The sequence below is a fragment of the Triturus cristatus genome, chromosome 4_2 (genome assembly GCF_964204655.1).
Source record: "Triturus cristatus chromosome 4_2, aTriCri1.1, whole genome shotgun sequence".
Classification (NCBI taxonomy): Eukaryota; Metazoa; Chordata; class Amphibia; order Caudata; family Salamandridae; genus Triturus; species Triturus cristatus.
This window is the reverse complement of record NC_140586.1, coordinates 369,836,204-369,860,973: the sequence shown is the minus strand read 5'-3', so window position 1 is coordinate 369,860,973 and position 24,770 is coordinate 369,836,204. Positions and strand designations below refer to the sequence as shown.

The 24,770-nt window shown below is 41.6% G+C and overlaps 1 protein-coding gene across 3 annotated transcripts in view; it reads left to right on the top strand.

Moving 5' to 3' along the window:
* Positions 1-24,770, top strand: part of LOC146833908 (coagulation factor XIII B chain-like) — an 897,095-nt gene that overhangs the window by 753,805 nt on the left and 118,520 nt on the right. For all 3 annotated transcript variants that reach the window (XM_085601815.1, XM_085601816.1, XM_085601817.1), the window contains one exon: positions 3,302-3,499. In XM_085601815.1, the coding sequence (XP_085457941.1) occupies positions 3,302-3,499 (198 nt within the window). The remainder of the gene's footprint in view (positions 1-3,301; positions 3,500-24,770) is intronic.

Below are 24,770 nucleotides of genomic sequence, written 5' to 3'. Positions count from 1 at the left end.
TTTATCCTATTTCCAACAGATCTCCATTATTGGGCACTACTTTGCCCTGTGAATTCCCTGGTGTCACCAGTTTATTATACTGGGACACTCGCTTAAACTCAGTCCTTTCCATGTTATTTTGTTAACATTGGACTGTAATTTCTTTCACTTTTTGCGCTACACACCCTCTCTAGTCTTTATTCTATGTCTGTCTTTCTCACCGCCTAGGTGACCTGGGTACTCTTTCCCTGCAATTACCTTTCCCAGAATTTTTATGCAACTGAGGCGCCTGGCCTTTTTTTTTTTTTTTTTTTTTTTTAAACACTTTATTTATTCCAAGTAACAAACAGCTTGTACACTGAATCAAATACAATTGTTGTGCAAATAAAATAGGTTGCTCCTTATAAATCCAGAATAATAGTTGTGATAGCATTCATGCTTCAGTCACACATGCCCCCTTATCTAATAAAATAGAACTTGCCCACAGCCCACCCACAGCACCCCCACTACACATGTGTCAGCCTTACAACCGGCAGGACAATACCCAATAGGATACAGCTAGCGTGCATCTTCCCGAATAGTCAGGCAGACCGGTCCCATAACATAAGTGCGGACCCATCAACCCACTACCTCCGGCACAATGCCACTCTCCGACTGTGAGCTGGAAACCTGCCTGACGGCTGATGTGAAGTCCCTAAATGGTCCCCATATATCCCAGGGGCTGGATGTTGACGGCATAAGGCTGGCATAAGCCTCTGCATTGACATTACAATATGCTAAACTCTTCAGCCAGTCCTGCAGTTTAGGAGCAATTTTTTTTACCCCAATGTATGGCAATTTCCCTTTTGGCGAAAAGCAGACCCAGTGAGGCAAATCTTCTGATTTATTTATTTATTTAGAGCAGCTGTACTGTGTATCCCAGCGACGCAATCTCTGGGATAGGCTGGAGAGGGAGGCCAACCATTTTCCTCAGAGTCCTGTGAACGTCCGTCCAATAAGCCTGTAAGTGGGGGCAAGCCCAAGCCAAGTGTATGAAGTCAGCGTGAGGTGCGGTGCATTTTAAACATGCGTTTGATGTGGCGGCATCTATCCTGTGCACCATGTCAGGTGTGAAATAGGCACGGCGAAGGAACTTAAAAATGAAGCAGCTCGTGTCTTCTGTTGAGAGAGATCTCTTTAGTGGCCTCGCAGCATTTTGCCCGTTGTTAATCAGTTATTTGCCCACCTACGTCTGTCTCCCAGGCTTGTCGAAGTTTAGTGTCACACACTGGTTTCATCTTAGCGCTAGCGTTGTACAATTTGGAAATAAGGCGAGCCCCATCCTGATTCTCTTATCAAGGCGCCTGGCCCTTAAGAGGATCTCTCACTGTAGGGATTCCTCTGCACATTGTAACAATTTCCATTTACATAATATGAATAGGACTTGCGCATGTAATTTTTAAAATGTTTGTAAATAGATTATGTGCCCTTGTCTTTTTAATTGTGATTGTTTGTATATTTATGCCTTGTTTTTTTTTTTAGCCAGTCCTATCACCAATGTTTTTGAATGTCACTCACAAACCTCATTTAAGGGTCTATTAGTGTTTTGTGTTCTGTGTTCGTAATCCTGTGCTTTTCCTTTCTGTCTTTTTCTGTTTTTTATTTTTTGTTCCTTGACTTATTGTGTTCTTAATTTGTGTCCTTTTACATGTTGATTTCAGTCCTGATGAAGTTCTAGGTGAGAGAACGAAACGCGTTGGCTGAGCTTAATGTTCGATTAAAACTTGGAAAATATTAATTGGAAAATAAAGACTTTTCAAATTACAAGAGTATCTTGGACTTCTTTGACTGACGCACACCCATTTGCAGCTGAAGCATTTGAACTCATTACAATTCCTCACATTTCCAATCATAAATTGTCCGGTACCCTTAGAAGGAGAAAACAAAAAACTCATCATAAGAAATTATCCATTTGGATGAAACCATTGCAACAGTACCTGCATGTCCCGAGTTAACAACTGCTGACGAAGAATTGTCTTATTCGTGTAGGCGGGGAGGGACAGGGGACACAATAGGCCTCCAAGCAAGGACGGTCACATCCAAAGAGTACCTTGTTTAATTTCAGGGGCGAGTAGGCGACTAAGGTCCGGCAAAGTCTGGAAAAGGTGAAGGGCCTGCAGTCGGGGCTGGCAGGAGAACAGTGGAAGCCTCTTCGAGAGATGTCGAACTAAGGGGCCCCATATATAGTCAAAGATCTTCCACGCATTGGCTAATACATCTGTCATATGCTCCAAAGCTAGGGTCTGCCACAGCCTAGCGTACCATTGAGCCTAAGCATCAGCACACATGAATGACGGACATCGCTAGAGGAACTTTCTTATGCTTTATAAAGGTACATTGAGACATGATAAGACAAGGACATTCTTGAAGCATAAGAAAATTAATTCAAAGATAGCAGCCGCTAATGTGTTTGCGTTCACATCAGCTATCCTTAAATGGATTCTTTTAACGTATAAAAAATTGACTGAAAGATGGCTGCCACATGTGCATGTAGGTGTTCGTAGTCAATCTGTGGGTAAAAAAACATGCATTGTCACAGATAATAGGTTTCACTGGAGGGACTAAAAGGCTTTGCAGAAGTTGTTTAAATCAGCAATGTATGAACTTTGCACTCAAATGCTACATTTTTTCTTTGATCAAAGGCCATATTTTCAACTACCACTTCTGGAGGGCCAATTTATGAGAAGCAAGAGGTCCTAAAAATGTAAAACTTTAAATGTTGTATGCCATTCTATATGATTATTCTGTTCACCTGAAACTGTTTTCACTGCCTGTGCCTTTCTGAAAGCAGCTCTTAGTGCTAGACACACCTTGATGGGCTAGTCTTTTAGAATGTTATGTGCATTGTGGCTCAGTATATGGAGTTGGCAGAGATGTTGGGTTTACTTGTGGAGGTTAGTAGGAGCGTATAGCAGACCCTATTGGAGGTTTTTGTTCTCTCTATCCCCCTCATGCTTTTTTTTTAAACTACAGCTACTGCCTATAACATTGTAATGGAGCTTTGAAATCTCACTCGACTCGCACTTTTCTGCTCATTTCAAGCACGGTTATTTGATGTATTTGTGTTGATGAACCCTAAAGTCCTTTACGCACTTATTTAATTGTTTTTAATATATCATTATTGTTTAAACTCTTGTGTGACTATAGGTATGTGTAATATTTCTATGTACTTTTATCTCCGATTTTTTTTTTTTTTTTAATTTAGACCGAATAAAGTTATAATGATTGATTTACTCTGTGATGTTTTTTCATAGATTAAAGGTATGGTTCCTCCATTTTTCAGGATCATGCATATTGAATCACGAAGAAATTGAACAGAACAACATAAAGCTACTTCCAGCCTTTGCAAACCTACTGTATGCAACTGACTATCAAACTATCGAATTTTCTTGTAAACAAGGATACATAAAGCACACAAGCTCTAGTGACATGTCTCAAGTTTGTGAAGGCGGGATCATTGCATACCCCACTTGTATCAAGAGTAAGTACATGTTGTAAAAATAAATAACCCACAAATGACGATTGCTGTTCCAAAATGTGTTAAGCTCAACTTGGTGCGCCAGAAAATAAAGTAATGACATGGCATTAATAAGAGATCATTTAATGAGTGGAGTTTTAAACAATGTTAACCTCATATTAACAGAATGCTTCCATTGTCTGAGTGGCTTCTTCCATGTTGGAAGTATAAATTGCAGCATCGTTTGCATAGGCAGTACTGTTGATTTGACAAACCTAAGCATCTAATAGTGTAGCCTGAGCCATTTTCCTCTTCAATATACATTTATTGCAATTATTATGAGCCAGTGGTTTACAGTGCTCGGCATAGCACTTAATTGTCAACACCTGCACTTTATGACAGTCTGCCAAATGGTGGCACTGTTTGTCAAATAGATGAGCTGAACAACTGTTGTGTATTAATTCAATATACATTTAAAATGACTAATTCCTGCTGCCCAAACAATTTATATTGTGTTGGGGGCCTTTAATAGTCAGAATTGTCAAACTTTTAGAAGTGTGAGGGTTAGTAGCTGTGTTGATCATGTCATTGGCTGAGCTGGTAGGGTCAATGGTTGGTACAGGCAGCAGTCCCCTCTTAACGAGGACCCTGGCACTTATGCCTTTCCAAATTAAGCACTGCATTAATGGATCCATACAGATAACATGTAATGTAGGAGACAACGGCCATCCCTGACGTGTAGCTCACTGAATTACACAATATTAATCTCCCATTGATCAAAATGCTAGGCCTTATATCTGAGTAGATTGTTTCAACCCAGTTTACAAGAACTGGTCCAATATTCATCCTCAAAATCACCTTCCACTGCAACACAAATGACACTCAATGGGACACTTTTTTGGCATTGAACTATCAAATCGTGATTGGATTTTGCGCTCATTCAATTGGACGTGTAGCTATGGAAGGTGTGATCTTGCCCTACTACAGATCCATGTTTCTTTAGCCAGACTTCTAGTCTCTTATTTAGAATTCTTGATTACATTTTAAAATCAGAATTTAACAATGATAGCTGCAGATAAGAAAGGAAGTCTGTCACATCTTTATCTTACATCAAGAAAGGTAGAGATGGTGTCTTCCCTCCATAATTCTTGGCGCCTGTCCTATATTCAGAAAGTTTTGTGTTGTTTTTGGGCCCTTGCAAAATGTTATTTTAACTGGAGTAATTTTGCATAATTTCCAGCATTTTATTTTACTATTGTTACATGAAATGCCCGAGATCAGGCCATTATGCCATATCCCGTCATTCGGTAACATTCTTAACACAAGAGCATGGGAAAAATGTGAACGAGCTGAACGCATGGGGCTGCTGTGCATGCAAGCATGATACAGCATAAATATTTCGGTGCCTCCCCTGGTCATAAAACAGACAGGATGACATATTTCATTCTAAAAATCAATGTAAAAGAGCCAGATTGGAATTTTGCGTAATAATGCTTAATTCTTTGGGGAATTTCCTGAAATTTCCTCAAAGGAGATTACACAAAATTCATCCAGTCCTAATTTGCTTTTTAAACAAATGGACGTATTTCTTGTGCAAGAAGTTCAGCCAGGATGCAGTGCAGACCTGAGGCCTTTCTAGTAGTCTAGTCTTCTTTAGAATATATTGCCCACTCTAATCTAATATCCTCTATTACCAATTTCGATTGTGTTGCAGTTAATTGTGGTATGCAGCATGGATCTAGCTTGCTATTGGTAGAACCGCTTTCAGAGGGCCACGGGACATTCCAAGGCTACTGGCCCAAACATGGAGGTTGAGAGCTTTTACTCCTGATGTTCCAGGTCCTGGCCTACTATGGATTCTCAGCAACTGGGCCAAGTTCCCCTTCTGCACTTTTCAGTAGTAAGTGGGGTCGAGCAGTCAAATTCTTCTCAGGGTGGGAGGGGAGTAGTGGATACAGATTAGTGAAAATGGGCTCATAGCTCAAAATGCGTGCAGCAGCACTAAATCATTGTCCAGCCAAATACTCACTTTTAGAATAAAAGGGAAGTATTTTATTTCTACTGCCTAGCACACAAAGGAAGAAAACAACATACACACACAATTTACAAGGTCTTGCCCTGAGGTTGGCCCTCTAGTATCCAGCTGTCAGTTCCCTGTCCCACTCACTGCTCGTGGTAGCAATCATGGTCATTCCCATTTACTATTGGTGCCATCCATGGTATGCCCCACTAGTAGTCCTACTCTCAAGAGTCCACTACGACTTTGATTTGAATGTAATAGTGTTCCAGCACAGACGCGCTCAATGAATAATCCAGGTCCCCTGGGGCTATCGGGCCTTAAACAAGTTTTATCTGCACTGGCAGGAGGAAAGAGTTCAGAATTCCTGGAGCACCAGTCCGAGTCTGGTCAGTCGGCCGCACATGAACACAGTAGCTTCACTCAGCGGGTTCAGACTCCATTATGGTCGAGCTCCTGCAGCGGTCTGAGTTTTTCTGCAGCTTCTCCTGCAGGGTAAGTGTTCAGATGCTCCGGATGAGGGGATTGGTTTCGACAATCCTGTTCTTGGTCCCACACTTGTGGTGATGCTCCCATGGCGTCTTCACTCATCCAACGGGGCGTACCAGTTGCAGTGCTTGTTGCCTCAGATAACTCAAGGGTCACCATTTCTCACTGCTCACTGCCCACAGTCTTCGGCCCTGTCAGCACAGCACAGTTATTCCTGGCAGCCCCTTCTGGTATACAGGGTTGTGCACTGCTGTCACACAAGTCCTACACTAATCGGTGCAGCAACGGTTTCTTCACATCTCACGCAGGGAGTCCACACAACAGGGCTTCCCACTGGACCTTGCTCCCCCTGTTCCTCACAAGGCATACAGGCTCCAAGGAAGGTAGTCTCCTCACCCCACACGGAGAATAGCAGACCTTGGCTCCCAGTCCTGGTCACAGGCAGAAGTATTGCAGAGCTTTCCCTCTTCACAAAGCCTGTCTAGCTGCTTGGCAGATAACAATTTTTGGGGTCTTAAACTGTCATTCCTATAATCTATTTTCAGTCACCAAATGTGATTTCGGGTCTAGGTCTTTGAAGTTTTAAGACTTCTTTTGAAGTGCATGTTTCTCTGCACCCTCTTCCTCTTGCAGTCTTTCACAGCAGGGATGTCTCCAAAGCTGATAGCCCCTCAACATAGCCATAGGAGTGACTAGACTTCACACTTGGATGTCAACCACAGTGATATGTGCTCCTCTTTATATTTCTCTTATCGGCTACATCTTCTTCCTGATATGTGCTCAGGCACCTTCCTTATGACCTACCACTGAATCAAAGAGGGCCCTTTAAAGTGCACGGGGGAGGTCTGGTACACCCCACCCCAGTGTGTGTCCCACCCAACTTACAGGAATGCAGCAATCCACAAATCTGTCTGAGGGGATCTTTCTATCTCCACTTCATGTTTCCCATAAAGGTCTTGGTTTTCCAAAATGGAACCCAGGGCCAACCATGTATTATACCATCCACAGGCACACATACACCCAGTGAATGTATACAGCATACATGTACTGTACAATACTGTATCCTCCATGTACTGTATCCTCCATGTACTGTACCATTCAGAGGCAAACATACATACATAACTTGCATTCAACATGGGTGCACTGCCCAGTGCCTGCTGGCCAAGGCCAGTGTGCCCTGTGAGGAAGAGGAGAGCACTGGAGGGATCAAGGTTCAGTGGGGAGTCCTGTCAAGTGAGCTCCCTGTGAGGAAATGGCTGCTGCATTGATTATGTAATTGCCCGTATTCAGGACTGAGTTATTGACCCCTGTATGCCAAGAGAGGGCCACTGTGAAGATAGCCATGGTTAAGACTGCCGTGCGGTAAGGGCTGAAGCCTTGTGCAGTCGAGGTGGGGCGACCTGGTATGCAGGAGGGGTTGCAGTGGGGAAATACTGCTGTGCAGTAAGGGCCGAAGTCTTGTGCAGTAGCGGTGTGGTGGCCTCGTATGCCAGGAGGTTCTGCGATGGTAAAGACTGCTGAGAAGTAAGCGCTGAAGTCTTGTGTAGTAGCAGTTCAGGAACCCTGTTTACCAGGAGGGGCTGCCCTGAGTAAATGTGCCATGTTGACTGGTGGTCTTGGATTCCCTGGGTGATGTCACCTCATCAGTAGGAAGACTAACAGGCCTTGGCCCCTGTCCTAGCCACAGGTAGAAGTCTTGCAGATTCCCCCCTCCTCACTCAGCCCATGCTTGGCAGAGGACACTTTTTGGGGTCTCAAACTTCCCTTCTTAAAGTCCTTTTCCAGACTTCAAATGTGAAGTCTTTGAAGTTTTAAGTTGCGGTTCTGCTTCTTTTGAAGTGCATGTTCCTCTGATCCCTTGTTGTCACAACAGTCTTTCACAGCAGGGATATCTCGGAAGCAGAAAGACACACAACACAGACCATGGGAGTGACTAGAGTTCACAATTGGATGTCAGTCACAGTGATAGGTGCATAAAAATGTTAGCCCAGGGCTCCTAGCACTACTCATTGTGAATCTTTCATCAGCCCCATCTCCTTCCTGAGATGTGGCCAGGCCCCTTCCTTGTAACCTCTCTCTTAATCCAGGAGCACCCTTTGAAGTGTACAAGGAAGGCCTGGTCCTCCCCTCCTCAGTGTATGTCCCACCCAGCTTACAGGAAAACAGCTATCCACACATCTTGTCTGGGGAGCTCTCTTCCTCCAATCCATGTTTCACCATGCAGGCCTGCGTCTCCCAAAATGGAACCCAGGGCACTCCATTTATTGTACCAGCCATAGGCACACATACACCCAGTGCAGTGCATGCACGCACTGCACAGTACTGTATTCCCCATGTACTGTACTATTCAGAGGCTCACATACACCCAGGACTTAAATTCAGCATACACACACAACCCAGTACTGGATCCTTTACATACAGTACCACTCATAGACATACATATACCCAGCACATGCACCTTTGGGGAGAGGAGTTGGCCTAACGGCTAGGGCGTCCGACCTCGAATCTGGGGAACTGGGTTCGAGTCTCAACAATGACTCTGAACATCCTGTGATTCTAGGCAAATCACTTAATCTCCCCATGCCTAACAAAAATGAATGTGTCCTCCTGTCATGCAACTGGCGCTATATAAAGCGCTCTGATACCCAATTCGGGTTGAGTTCATGCTATATAAAACTCTGTAAAAAAACTAAAAAAACTATCATGCATGCAATGCATCCTTCACATATTGTACCACTCACAGGTACACATACAGCCAGCAATGCATTTATCCTGCATGCACTCTACTCTTCATGTATTGTACCACTCACAAGTACACATAAACCAAGCACATGCACTTCCCCTGCAAACACTGCACAGCACTACATCCTTCACGTACTTTACCACTCTTAGGCACATGCACTTCCAGTACATGCCTACATCATGCACACACTTTTCAGTACTGCAGTGTCCCTACATGGCACTCTCCCCGGACACACATAAACCCAACACAGATACACAACTTCTGCTCCGCAACACTTCACACCATCCTGATGTAGCCTAGGGTAAGTTAAGCACACAGTAGCGGAACTTTAAAAGATGAGTGAGCCTGTAGGCCTTACTCCAGTGACACAGGTTAAATAAGGACCTGTTCCTACTGACTCTAGGGTGTACTGCTGATCCAGCGGAAAGGGGAGGGCCAGGATAGATATTATCACAATCAACAAATCATCAAAAATTGGGCCCATATACACGCTCAAATTTCATGCCCGACTTTCCGCTGGGTGGGTCAAGTTATATATTCACTTTGATCTTGAATTAGTCAATGCCTAACTAATCTTCACAGATCAACACTCTTCCTTTGCTCAATGGACCATTAGTCGAGTAGTTCATGGTGATATTAACAAATTAACTTATTTAACTTATAACTTAATAAAATAATCACAGACTCCGGGTAAGATTCAATGAATTTTATCTAATAACTCATTCAAATGAACGCTCATTTATACAGATTCACAGTGCAAACTCCAACTCTCATGGGAGGAAAAATTCATTTATCAAGTACATTCAATGCACAAACTCATTCAACAATTCAATGCAATTGGAGTGGATAGATGAAGAGACAGAAGACGTAATAAATCATACATTTGCAAAAGATATGCAAATTTAAGACAGAATAATATTTACCCAATGGTGAATCGGGAAACCCAACCCTCTGGCCTAAGGACTGGAGGTGGTCACCTGATTAAGAGTCAGGAGACAAAGACTATAGGACAGGTTCAGGACAGGGAAATACTTACTACACTTCTCTAGACCCTGACGCACCGGAACGCATCCCTCTTTCACTCTCTCCCTCGATATTCTTTTCTTTTTTTTTTGTCCTCATACTGCCAACACTCGTATTCAGATTCCTCCTGTCTCTCCCTATAAAACTGTGCCAACCCTCGGAGGGGACAGAGAGAGAACAGAGCTTTCCGGCAAAGATATTACGGTTTCCGTTTCCCACTCCTGTTCACTTTGGGGGCTCCAGGATGTTACTAAGGAGGCAGGACCAACAGTAAGCTTGGCTTAATCATAAGACTCTCTTGCCTTCTCCCTCCAATCTGTCAAAGCAGACCAGATCCTGACTTTGTTTCTTTGATCACACGCCATGTCAGATTCACTGGTGTAAAAGATATTTTTTTAAGCATTCTGCAAACGGCGGAAATTCTGACTTCCATTTCCTACATATCTCTCGTCTCACTAGGATGATCACAAAAAATGTAAACTTTGTACTAAGTGCATTCAAGTGGTAGTCATTCGTAAGACCAAAAAATATCAAATTGGCACTAACTTCAATTGGTAACCCCAGCACTTGTTCCGAGAAATTACATACTCCCAGCCAGGAGTTTGATTTCCGGACATTCCATGAACATATGCTTGTCATCTGCTGCGGAATACTTGCATCTTGGACGGTTCTACACGTTACCTGTCACTTTTGATAACTTTTGTGGAGACCAGTATACCCTATAGGCGGCATATAGATGATTCCTTTTGAGAGATGCTGGTTTTACCACATCCTGTAAGATAGCAAACGAGTCAGACCAGAATTTATTAATGTCTTCACTACCATATTCTTTTCCCCAAGGATTCAAGATTTCACTCTCCAGATTGTCTTCCCCATCCACTAGGGCCCAATACCAGAAGGAAATTTCTTTTTTCCACTTGTCTTTTCTGGATACTTGATCCCATTTCGGATGTCGCCCATCCTGGGGCCAGCTCTGTGATGCCCACCAAGAGGATATCTGATAATATTTAAACCTCGTCAAAGTTCCTCTTGTGAGATTATTAAGCACTTCCCAGCTGACTAAATTAGATTCCTTTTTTAAATCTCCCCATTTATTTAAACCTCCTATTCTCAACGGCTGACTGAGTTGATCCTTCAGACACTCCAGAGTACCTGGGGAGTCCCAGATTAGGGCTTGTGCTGTGTAATATGGTATCTTCATTTTCTTCCTGATATAGACCCAAGTCTCTAAAGCAGCTCTTAAAATCTTTAGCCTTACTTTCTTACAAAAAACTACAGATCACCATATTTGTAAAGAAAATGAGTCTGGCCTTGCACCACATCTTTTAACATCGCCTCAAACAGTATTCCTAATGATGAGCAATCTGTCTTACTTACTAGCATTCAAAAGTTTTTGTAATGGAAGGCATAACAGTAGGTTAGTAAGTCGGGTAGTGCCAGTCCGCCCACAGTCAGCCCCTTTCTAAGTTTTTTTCCAAAGTTTTTTCCAGGCTATCCTTGAACCTTTCGTCGCCCAAATAAAGCTTCCTATTTTACTTTGTACCTTCGCTATGTCTGCCTTTCTGAAAGAAAGTGGGATAGAGTTATATAGGAAAGTAACTTGGCAGAATAATCATTTTCACAAGGTTAACCCTCCCATAGATGTTTAAGGGGAGGTTTGCCCATCGTGAAAGCAAACTCATTACCTCCTTACTTATTCTCTTCCAATTGACTACAGGGATATCCTCCAATTTCTGAGTGAGCTGTATCCCTAGGTATCTCATTTGATTTTAGACCCCCTGACTTCTCACCTCCTGATTCCATTCCATGTTTTCAGTTTTTCCCTATTGATTTTATACCCTGAAACCTCACCAAATCTCTCTGCCTTCTCTATCAGCCTTGGAATTGCTTCTTGAGGGTTTGTCATGTATAAAAGCAAATCATCTGCATATAATGCTATTTTGAGTTCTAACCCACCCATCCTGAGAGGCAAAATTGAGGTGTCTTCTCTAAGCCAGCTAGCAAACGGCTCAATATATAGGTTAAACAGGAGTGGGGACGTAGGGCACCCCTGCCTAGTGCCCCTTGTGATACCAAACCAATCTGTCATTTCCCCCATTTACTAACACTTTTGCTTTAGGGCTAAGGTATAGGTTTTTCACCGTCTTTAATAAATTATTTGGAAAGCCAAAACCTTTTAGGGTCTCCCACAAGTATGCCCAATTTACCTGATCAAATGCTTTGGCAGTATCTATTGCCACTACAGTCAATAGGGAATTTCTTGCTTCAGTTGAATCAATGGCCCCCATTACCTGAATGGTTAGTTCATTTAACTGCCTCCCTGGTGTGAAGCCTCTTTGATCAGGATTGACTACCCCTGTTAGCTTTGAGACCCGTGAAGCAACTATTCCTGAGAAGATCTTATAATCCATGTTTGGTAAGAATATAGGTCTATAAAACTCAATCTCCTGGGGGTCTTTGTTTGGTTTTAGAATCAGCATGATTGTGGATTCTGCCCATGAGCTAGGTGGATACTCCCCGTCAATATAGATTTTATTAAACAATATTTTTAAAATTGGCACCACCTTATCCAGGATACTTAAGTACAACTCTACTGGCAGCCCATTGGGGCCTGCGGCTTTTCCTCTTGCCATTTTTTACATTGTGCCAGTATTTCATCCTCAGTAATGCCTTGTACCAAGAATGTCTTTTGTTCCTCTGTCAATTGGGGAAGTGTTATCTGTTTTAACCACCTCTGAATATTTCCTTGTTCTGGCTTTATATCCTCTCTATACAGATCACTCATGAAGCTTTGAGCTTCTTCATGGATCTCTTGATCTGCTTGTATCATTACTCCTGACCCTCTTTTTATTAAGTTCTTGCTCTGTCTGACTTAACCTTCCATGCCAATAAGGAGGTGCACTTCTACGCATATTCAAAATGTTGGAGCTTGCTTGCCTTCCACCTTTCTAGGAACTTCTTATCTATCTTTGCCTGGAACTCAGCCTGCAGACTCTCCAGCTCTTTCGCTGATGATGTAACTGTACTTAAGCCTTCCATTGATGCAATCTGTAATTCTTTTTCTTTTTCCTTAATCTCATTTATTTTCATTGCCTCCTCTTGCTTCAGACCTTTCCTTTTTCCTGCTGTTATAGCCTTCATTATCCCTCTTAAGCAGGCCTTAAATGCCTCACATACTATCTGGTCCTTCGCTGTTCCCGAATTGTATTTGAAATACTCATCCGTCTTTTCCCCTAGAGCTCTAATTACTTCATCTAATAACATCGTCCTATCTACTGTCCACCTTCTCTGTGTCTCTTTTTGCTGCAATATCAAATTCATAACAACTGCTGAATGGTCTGATAGTATGACGTGAATATGTTTTATAGTATGGCGGGAATATGTTTTATCATCTCGGCCTCTGTTAACAATTCTTGATCTATAAGGAAATAATCAATTTGGGAATGATGCCTGTATTTCTTGCTCTAAAACGTAAAATCTCTTGTTTCCCCATCCATACTTCTCCAGATATCGACCAAATTGAACTCTCTCATATTTTTTTAAGCTGGAAAATGTTTTAGGGGGGCTATTATACTTTGCTTTTGAGGTACGGTCTATATCCTTATTTAAAACCAAGTTGAAATCACCCCCCCCATTATGATAGGAGCTGTAGTATCAAGCATATTAGCTTCTAGTTTGGAGAGTGCACCCTGGTTATCTTCGTTTGGTCCATAATACTCTGCACAGACCAAGGGCCTATCCTGTATCGTTAAGGTGGCCACTAGCCATCTACCCGACAGGTCTGTCTCATACTTGACTATCTTTATACCTGAATTGCATCTTATAAGTAATGCTACTCCCCTTGTACTTCCTCTTTGCTCAGAACAGAGGACTTCCTGAACCCATCTTACTTTGCTAAGACCCTGTTTACACTCTTGTGCTTCTAGGTGGGTTTCTGGTAAAAAGATAATGTGTACCTCAGTACCCCTTGAACTCTATAAACCGAGATAGCTTACTCTTCCTCCTCAGCCCATTCACATTCTATGTTAATAGTTTATTGGATTTGTTCATTTTTAAAACTATTTTTTCTGTAACCTCCTAGCTTCTTCCAACATGAATCTAAAGCATGTATAAGGACTATTGTTTCATATTCCCCCTTACTCCCCACACCCTGTGCTCCCCCCCCCCTTCCCCCCAGGAAACCCTCCTGTTTCTCCTTTAGCGGTTCAAGACCGCCATTCGGGATTCTCCCATTGCAACGGGAGGCATTGACACACACAAGAAAATTGAAGAAAAAGAAAAAACACGTTATATCTATTTTTTTATTTCCTTTTCTTTTTTTTTCCCCTTTCCATCCGATATATATACACCCTATCATTTCTACCAACATAGACTAGTTTTCTGGTCTCTCTATCTTTTTTTTTTTTTGTTTCCAGGTCAGGTTTACGTCTGCATCTGTGCCAAAAATGCATCAACTTCATCTGGACTACTGATGTTATGCTTCTTATTTTGTCACATAATTTTAAGCATAGCTGGAAATTACATTTGGACCTGGGCACCCCGCCTTCTCAATTCCTCCATTCTAGTCCCGAGTTCCCACTGCCTCTGAGCCATTCTTTTACCAAGATCTGATCTGATTTGATAGCTGAATGACTCGTGTGTTAAAAGGGTTTCTTTCAAAGCTCTCCCCAATACTAGCTCCTTAACTGCATACGTGAGAAAATTAATTAATATTTTCCTAGGAGACTTTCTTGAGGGATTCAGCTTGAAGGGGTCTCTATGGACTCTCTGAATCTTTCTCCAACTCTGTCTGGTCTGTCCTGCAGGATTCCTTCTTTCAGTATTTTACACATGAAAGCCTTAATGTCTCCGCCTTCTGCGCCCTCCGGAATTTTAAGGACTCTTAGGTTACCCGCGTCCCATGCATATCTAACCTCGCCATATCCTCCTGCAAGATTTTATTCCTTGGTATTTCCTGACACTGTCTCGGACAGTATCCTCACCTCGCTCTCCAAAGCCCCAGTTCGTGCGGCGATGTTGTCCAACTCCTCTTCAAGGATGTCGCATTTGGCATGTGTACCTTTCTGATTGATCTCAGAGATCTTGAATTTCGAGAATATGTATTTTCTTAGACTCAAACATCATTTCGAGCTGGCTCTTTCCACCTTCTGCTCCTTGTGTTGGATCTGTATTTTCCTCCTCCAAGGTGCTACATCTACATTATGATTGGCTAACACCCGAGCCTGATGCTAAACCTGGCCCCATTAAAGTTTCAGTACGGAGAATAACTGTAGTGTGAAGGGGGTTCACGTATCCGAATGCTTCCTGGGACCCAGACATGTCATTACCTTGAGCTTCCCTACCTTCCCTGCTTCCTTCGTCCGCTAGTAATGCATAGCGGTTTTCAGCTGTACAGGGACCGTCTTTGTCTGGGCAGGTTTTATCTGTGTACTTTTTTCTCCACCCCCCCCCCCCCCTTAGGGTCTGCAACCTGCTCCATTATTTTAAAATAGGAGGTTAGGGATGGAGCAGCTTTTATCAAATTTCGTGCAGCCTTATCACCGCTCCGCTTCTGTCTCCCCCCTGGTTTTGATGCTTTTATAGGTTTTTTTCTTGGGTGTAATTGGTACAACCACTCTAATCACTATTTCCTCTCGTGGTGTTTTTAAACCCTCTGTTTTTAACCTCGGGGTGAGATCTTAGCTGGTATCTATTTCTTATCTGGTGGACATGAACTCCTTTATCAATTGGTGTAGTTAAGGTGTCCTTATCCGGCACCCCCAGGTGCCTCTAACCCAGATTGGACATCATTTGTGCTTTCTATGACTACAGCACTCTCACTCTCCAGCTCCTTCCCCCTCACTTTGCCGGGATTCAGAATTGAGGATGGAAGATCCCTTTCCATCGACCAATCCTCTTTTTCTTTAATGTGCAATCACCCCCAGATCCTACGTCTTACCTTCTCTTTCTTCGCCTGTGGGTCCGAGCTGAGATCCTTACTACTTCGTCCTCGCCCTCCTTGGCACAGTTTCCCTTGTTTCACTTCCATACCGGCCGACCAGTGCACTGTGCTGATGCTGCTCCCCCGACACGGAAGCCGATCCGTGCTTCCACTGACCTCGTCTTCCTCCAGAGGTCTGCCAGGTCCCGTACTCTGCTGCCTCATCCAGCCTCGCTTGCCTCATAGGTACGACTCGCCTTTGACCCGACTTCAGAATTTACACGTTTAAAGGTAATCCATTAACTCTATTTTACATTGCACACGGGTTGATTCTTCCCCAGAACACCGCTAATTCCGTTCAATACCTCCGCGCTGTGCCTGAGCTCCCGCGACGGGCATCAGCCTGCCGCCATGTTTCCTTTCCCGCCTCCTCAATATTCTTACGCCATCTTCAATCTAATCAGGTTGTCTTTCAGGAATGAATCTTCCCAGTCTGTTCTCTTCTTTCCAGCAGCAGCTCTCACCTACACCTCGCTCAACATTGACGTTGTATCATGCATGCATTTGATGAACACCTTACTAATCTTTTGTCCATCTAGTTATACTCTTTAATTCTGCATGTCCCACCCTCAAACTTGTAAATCTCGGTAAAATATGAAATATGATTGGTCGAGACTAGGGGAGTTCACATCATACTATGCTGACATGGCCAATTTATTAAGACCCTTTTGTTTTATAAACCCTTCCCCTTTAGCTTATCGATGTCTTCCTTTCCCATACATATTTTGTTTCTAATTAAATAACATTTCATTAAAGCTCCATTGACAAACATCACACGTTCCCATGTTCACACAGCTGCTGTCCTTGGTCTTTGGCAGTTATTCAACTTTTCCGGGCAATAGGTCCCACCACGTCTCTTCTCGGTCAAGCGCATGTACAATTTTTCTTCCAGATACCGTTTTCTTTCATTGCCAAGGTATACCGGCCCAAATGTACACTAGTAATAGAAATTTCAGGCAAGCATTTGCCTGGCACGTGTTGCCTCAAAACCAAAAGTTAGAAATTCTTGCACGTGCGTGAGTTTTCCCTCTCAAACGAGTTAATCACATGATTATTTATGTAGGTTCTGGTTTGCACATGTGCGAAACATTTTATGTTTCAAGCAGCGTTTAGTCGCGCTGAAAATTATTCTTGGTTATTTAAGCGTGCATAAAGCTTTCTTCCCCATATGTAAGTGTAGTGCGCATTTCAATTTCATCTTTAATTTCTATTCTAGTGATCAGTACTTGTTGAAGAGGAATTGATTCGAGCAAGTTTTGTTTTCCTGAATCCTTGCTCCATCAATCCCCCCTCTGATGGCATTTTATAGCCATCATAAAATACCCATCATTACCAAGTGCCAACTTTATCTTTGAATCTTGGTATCTTCATTGTTTTCTATACATTCTTCATTCTTTTTTTTATGTTCATTTCTTTCATTTTGCCATACAGATTGTCTCTCATTTCTTCAAGCTCTATTTCCTCCCTTTTCCTCTTTCTTCCCATCCTTCTATTCTTGGTTAATATCATTGATCCAGTTCTCAATATTCCCTTGCAACATTTATAGGTCATTATTATCATTAGTATCACCAATGCTATTGTAATCAAGGGAATTCATATTTTCCCTAATAAACTACTTCCAAAAGTGGAAAACCAACTACCTATAGTTGAAAGACTTTTACTAAGTCTCTCCCAAACACTGTCAACCTCCAGTTGGGTCAAATCTTTATGAATCTTCGTAATATTCTTAAAATATCCCTCAATGCTTTTACTTTTGTCCGGGATATATGTACAGTAGTTTTGAACTTTCAACATGCCACAGACTCCACCTTCTTTTGCCAATAGTATATCTAAGGCAAGTCTATTTTGCAAAACCATAGATCTGATCGCAACCACTGTGGATAATTGACGTATTTTATGTGAATTCAGTACGACTCCAACTGACTGTATCAGTGCACCAAATATATCTCCTACTATTTCTGAAAAGCTTGCTCTTTTATTTCTTGTTAGTCCTTTACTACTTTCGTCCATTTCATTGTTCTTAGTGATGCGATATACCTTTGGGAATACAATGGCAACATAACTGCCATACCATCATGCCGGCAACCTATTATGGTTATACATTAGAATGATTTCTGTTGATGTTGTTATCTGTGGCATTAAGCACGCTGTTCATGTACTTTTTCTGATTTCTTGCAGCACCCCTGACGAAGAACTAATAAGTTCGAAATGCATTGGGTTAATTTACTGTGTTGGCTCAAAAGACAGTTGATAGCACACGTCTATGATTAAGCTTGGATTAGCAGCATACGATGTTTGAAAATGCGGAATAAAGCATTCAAACTCAACCTAACTGTCTCTGGAGTGATCTGACATGAAATACATGGATCATTCGATAGAAATTTACTATGTGGGATTACTATGGATTACTTTGGAAAAATGTGGTTTACTCAAGAGGAAAAGCTCCTCATTTTCGCAGTACAGCAGCTGGGTTACAAGTGTCGCCCTTTTGGCAGTATCTTTAGATATGCTGTGTTTGGACAGTCACAGTGCTGTTTTGCACGCAGTACTTTGGCAGTTAAAGCAAAACTTACATATTCTTTAAGGGAAGGAGTGCACTCGTTCTTCTACACTTGCTTGGCAACCTATTATAGGCATTTCTACAGCGCACATAATAAATTCCTGGAAATACAGGATCAATACCTCCTTTTAGTCCACATCCCCTATAATTAGGAAGGTATGTTCACATTCGCTAGTACCAATGAAGACACTATTGCATTCAGTTTTTAGTCTATGTATACAGAATTACCCCAATTTTGACAAGTCTTTGGACATTGCAGCATGAGTCTCGCCTTTCTTATAGTCCCCTTCTAAACCAGCCCATGGAGGTACATGTGACTTTTGCTCCACAGCTTTCTTTTGGAAATCCTGCCTTCTTTCTTCTACTAAATTCAAAAAATATTTTTCTTCATCACGCAAAAGACAAGTAAGGTTATTTTTATAAGCGTGTGGTATGTCTATAGGATTGTCGTTAGGAAAAATTCACCCATGAATTCTGCATTCTTACTACTAAGTACAGGGTTTAAATGTCTACGAATAGGAATTTCTGAAAAGACCAGATTCATATTACTATAATAGTATTGCAACTTACCAGTAACATAATACAAACTAGTCATAACACTACAAGTTACATCATAAGTTAATGGAAGATGGTGATAGGTCACCCCTTCTGAGACAGAAGTACGTCGTTTCATGCAAATTACTCACATCCATTGTATCCACGTATTGATAAAGGAGTTTAGTGAATACATTTAATGACAAATCACTACTTGATTTGTCATAATACATGCTCTTATCCATTTGTTCTAAATCTGTAGTAGTAGTTATTTTAGTAACTGCACTCACTCTTTCACTAGTATTTGTGTTATTCTGAGCATTAGTTACCATTAGGACAGATATTACTACTGTTAACAATAACCACATCAAGATTAGTATTGTAATACTACGTAAACAACATTGAACACATCTCCATTTTAAGCTAGATTTCGGATGTTCAGCACCTGTACTTCCACCATTTTAGTATCTAAATGTTATTTCTAACAATTTTTTTCTAAAAAAAAATTGTAAAATTATAAAAAGATAAAATCTTTGTGTGATCCCACACTTCAAAGGCTTTCAGCTTTTGATCAGTTTCTTTACCCCTTTCGATCTTTTCTTCTTTGGCCTAATAATTTCTCAATAAATCCACCCTTTGTATAAGTCTTTTCTTTAAGGTGATCTCAATTCCCTTTCATCAGATCCCTCAACAATGCCACTTTCTGATTCTCTCTTTAGATCAAGATTTTTGAAGTCTTTGAGTATTATATAGGTCCACTCTGGAGCCTTACATTTTCTGCTTGGTACGCTTCCTCTTTTTGACAACCTCAATGCTCTTGATTGTTCTTTCTCTCCCTGACTTGACACCTCATGTACCTGTTCTAATTTTGTCCCTTTTTTTTTCTTCAGAATGTATCTCAGTCTTTTCACTCCACTCGGCTAGTGATCACCCTTTCTGACCCTCTTTGATTGTACTTCCTTTTCACCTTCTTCACCTATTTCAAGTGTCTTTTTATTTTCGCTTGGTTGTTTTTGTTCTGAATTCCCTACTTTTTATTATTTTGTTGTTTGTCTTGGGCTCCCTGCTCTTCTATTTTCTTCTTCTGACTGGCTTGGATCTACATTTTCTGTAGTTGATTCTTACCTTTTTCCCAACTTTTCTGGATCTGAACATTCTACAAAACAGTTCCTTTTCTTTCACTTCTTGCACTTGAATTTTATCTAGATTCTCTGCAATGTGTTCTTCTGTTTCTAACTGAGCTGAATCTTGATTTTCTTCTGATTCTAACTGAACTGAATCTTGGTTTTTTGCAATGTTTTCTTCTTCTAATTCTAACTGAGCTGAATCTGGGTTTTCTTCAACGGCTCGTTCTAGTCTTTCAAGTTCTAGCTCTGCTTTGGTCCTTACAGCAGTCTCTTCAGCCCCAGTAGCTGGTGCCCACTTTACTTGACTTCTACTTGTTTGTTCATCGTCAATGCGGTCTTCAGAGTCTGTTTCTCTGATTTCTTTGACTTCACAACTTTCAGCTTCTCGCTCTTTGCTTTGTTCTACCAGTCGTTGCTTTTGTCGTTCAGGTGGACTTGGGACTCTTTGGGTATGACTGGCATGGATCCAATTTGGCAAGCCAGCACACTTTACTGCTATTGTCTTAACCAATATGATTTGATGTGGTCCTTTCCACCTGGGTTCCAGACATGATTTCCTCATGTGCTTCGCCACGACCCAATCTCCAGGACACAAATCATGAGCTTGGTTTGGCTGTGCTGTAATTGTATCTTCTTCAACCTGGTGATAAACAGAACGTACCACATCAGCTAGTCCCTTACAATAGTCCAACACTAGATCCTCAGTTATATCCACCAATTTGTTGCCAGATACAAATGCTTGTCTCATTGCTCTTCCCATGAGGATTTCATGTGGACTCAATCCTGTTCTTTGGTCAGGAATGCTTCTAAGGCTCATCAATACATGGGGTTAAACATCAGGCCATTTCAATGATGTGGATGCACACACTTTCCCTAACCTGGATTTTATTGTGCCATTCAGTTGCTCAACCACTCCAGAAGTTTCTGGTCGATAGGCACAGTGTAATTTCTGCTCAATTGTGAAAGCTTCACAAATTAATTTAATTATCTCATTATTAAAATGAGCTCCTCTATCTGATTCCAAAGTGACTGGAAATTCGATATGAGGAATGAGCTCTCTCAACAGAGGTTTGGCAACTGTGAGACTGTCATTCCTCCTCGTGGGATAAGCTTCTACCCAACAAGAAAATAGACACACAATGACAAAGATATACTTCAAACCGTTGCACGGTGGCAACTCAATTAAGTCTAGTTGCAAACGTATAAATGGTCTTTCTGCTTTTCCAATTTTTACCCAACTGACCACTGTCTTCCTCCCTGGGTTTTGCAGTTGGCAGGCCAAACATATTTAGCAGAGACTTTCTGCCACTACCCTAAACTTTGGATAATATCATGTTTGTCAAGTGTCTGATCATGGCATTCCTCCCAATGTGTGTGGTTCCATACCCTAGTCATTTGTGACAACAACCTATCTGGCATTATTGGTCTACCATCTGGACCCATCCATACTCATCATCCGCTCTTCTTGTACAACCTGTTTGATCCAGTGTTCCTTCTCTTTTGTGTCTGCCTCATCCTGTAACTGCGTAACTTCATCCCATGTTTCAAAAGCGGAGAAAAACATTAGTTGGCAATTGGTAACTTATTTTTCCATCCCTCTGTTCAAAGACATTGTATTTCTTGCACGAAATTGTGCCACTTGGTCTGCGTACCGATTACCCAGTGTCACATAATCATTTCCTGAAATATGTGCGGCACATTTGACCACTTCCATTTCTTTTGGCAATTGTAATGCTTCCAATAATTCTTTAACATCTTTTCCATTCCTGATGGGAGATCCTGAAGAAGTCAGAAATCCCCTCTGTAGCCACAATTGGCCAAAGTCACGCACAACCCCCGAAACCATATTGACTGTCCGTACATCTGGTTACTCTCAATTTCTTTCCCACTTTACAGGCTTTCGTTAAAGCTAACAATCCCGCTATTTGTGCAGACTTGACTGCTTTTAGATAGGAAGCTTCTATGATACCTGATACAGTACATACAGCATAACCAGACATCAATTCTCAATTCTCCCTTCTCAAACATGACCCATTAACAAACACTACAAAATCTGACTCTTCCATTGGAATGTCAAGGAGGTCATGTCTGGGCTTGGTACACATTTCTGTCACATCCAAACAATAATGATCAACTTCCTCTTTCACTTCTTCCCCATATGAGTCGGGCAACAAAGTTGCTGGATTCATCATTGTACATCTTGTCACATTTACATTTTTAGCACCCAAAATTACTCTTTCCTACTTAGGCAGCCGACTAGGGGTCAAATGTTGAGTACGAGTACATGTTAAAAGGATCTCAACTGAATGTGGTGCACCTTTACAGGGTGACCCATCACAATTGATTCACTCTGTTCCAAACTCACACAAGTAGCAGCTACTGCTTTGAAGCAGCCAGGTAATGCTGCAGCCATTGGATCCAGAATAGCAGAAAAGTATGCGACTGGATGTCGTGTCAATCCATGTCTCTGGGTTAATACTGAAAGTGCATTACCTTCCCTTTCACAACAGAACAAAGCAAACTCTTTCGTATAATTTGGCATTTCCAGTGCTGGTGCTTAACAGAAACAACTTCTCAATTTTATGAATGCTTCCTCACTTTCATCATCCCACTCAATCAGATCCATCATCTCCTTTCGTGTCAACCTTATTAAAGGTTTTGCAAGCAGTAAAAATCCATTTATCCACTGACAACAGTATCCAACCACTCACAAAAACATTCGCACTTCCCTTTTAGTTTTAGGCAGGCTCATTTGTCGAATCACTTTTATTCTTCCTGGTGTCACCTTTCTGATTCCTCTCTATTTTATGTCAGAAATATTGAACTTCTTGTTTGCAAAACTGTAATTTTTCTGGGGACACCTTGTGTCCTTCCGTCAAATGGTTCAGTAAAGCTATTGTGTCAGTGACACAAGCTTCTCGTGTTTTTGATGCCACCAATAGATCATCAATGTACTGAACCAGAACCGAATTTCCGGGCATAACATTCAGGGGAAAATCCAGTAGAATTTCCTGCCACTGGAGTGACAGTTGATACTTTCCTCCTTGCATCAATGGGTGAAATCCTTTTGGGAGTTTCAGTCATAGTCTCAATATTTGGGAGATCTAACAATGAAACATTCAGATCACTCTCACTGGTTTGATCTTCTAACATGTCTATCTCCTTTCTGGCACTATTCTCTGTGACTACTATAGTTTGAAATTTTGATGTACCTTGTGTATCATACAATGGAATACCAGGACCAATAGTTACTGGTACTCTCAATGCTTCAGCATTTAAACCTAACGAATTTATTTTCTGAATATCTCTTTTGTTTTATTCAATGCATCCCTTTCTTTTTCTTGTGAGGTTTGAATAACTGTTGGATCATATGGAATCAACAGAGTTCCTATCATAGGGGCACTTGGAGTTGAATCTCTAGCACTTTCTTGATAAGGCAGGGATCTCTTTAATAGAATATCTTCTAATAACTCATCAGACTCATCATACCCTATTCCTGTCACACCCATGTGTTTCGTTTTTTCCTTACACTTGCTCCCTTCTTTGTCATCAGCCATCAATACTGGATACAAACCCTCCGATACTACAGCACTTCTCCATGTTTTCATCTGATCCACTCAGGTGTCAAACGGATATCTGTGTATGAATCCACTATTGAATTAACTCCTCTGTACTTTTCCCGTTCATATGCCTCAGTTTCCCATTCTTGCAAAGCCTCAAACTGCGTTAACCTAGGTCTCGGTTTTAATAAATCCATCCTGATTCTCAAATTCTGAAGAATTCTCCCATTATATGTACCATGTTCCGGAAAAGCTAGAACACCACCTTTTTTTATACACCACCCAATTCTCCAACTATACACACGTATGATATCCACTTTCCATCATAATAAAGGAAGCTGGCGTATTAGGAGGTGGCATAAGAATTCCCTCCCTAGTTACTATGCGCTTTTCCTTTTTAAAGAAATTCTTGATCTTATTATTCAACTTCATTCTTCCAATTCTTGTAATTTATTAATTCAGTCAGCCAAATCCCAAAAGCTCTTCCGTATTTCCACAGACCCTGTTTGTTAACACTCAACCTATATCAGCGCGGTTCACACCAACAGTCCAATCAGGGCTCACTACGTGTTCACGTCTTCAACCAGTACCAGCACACTATCTGTCTTCTAATCAGAGTTTACAACACACCCACTCAGCTGACCAATGCCAGTACGGCTCCTTGTGACGTCAGTATTATTGCTACTGACCCTCCCTTTGCAATCTGCAGTTTTCTCACGCCCGTGGCTTTAACCAATACCAGCGTGGCTCTCTGTGACGTCAGTATGACTCCTGCTACTGAGCCTCCCTTTACAAGGTAATACAACAATATCTTTCCTAACTTTTATTTATAAAATTTGTTAGTAACAACGTAGAAACAGCACTACTGTCTGCTCCACTAAACCAAGAAGTTTTCTTCACTCGCTACAAAGAGAAAATTCCTTCCGGTCACTACGAGTAAAACCCCTGTTTACCCTTCACTTAAGCTGGAGGAGAACCTGTTACTTCTCTAGGGATAGTCCTCTTCTGGGTAATGCCTAAGTTTCACAGGCGCCCTCTGCTGCCTCTCACAATCTACTTTTATACGATATAGCCCCTAATATAATACTGCCAGCCCTGCGTAGCTTCTCAGTACTATGACAACAGACGAGTAACCTTCTGCAGTGTGATTTCCTTACCACACTCTTCTAAATTCTTGGGGGGAACGCTGTGGGGTAGGACATTTGTGCCGGCATGGTGATTCCACCCAAAAAATGTGGTTTTTTTTTCAGCTAAATTTTAGG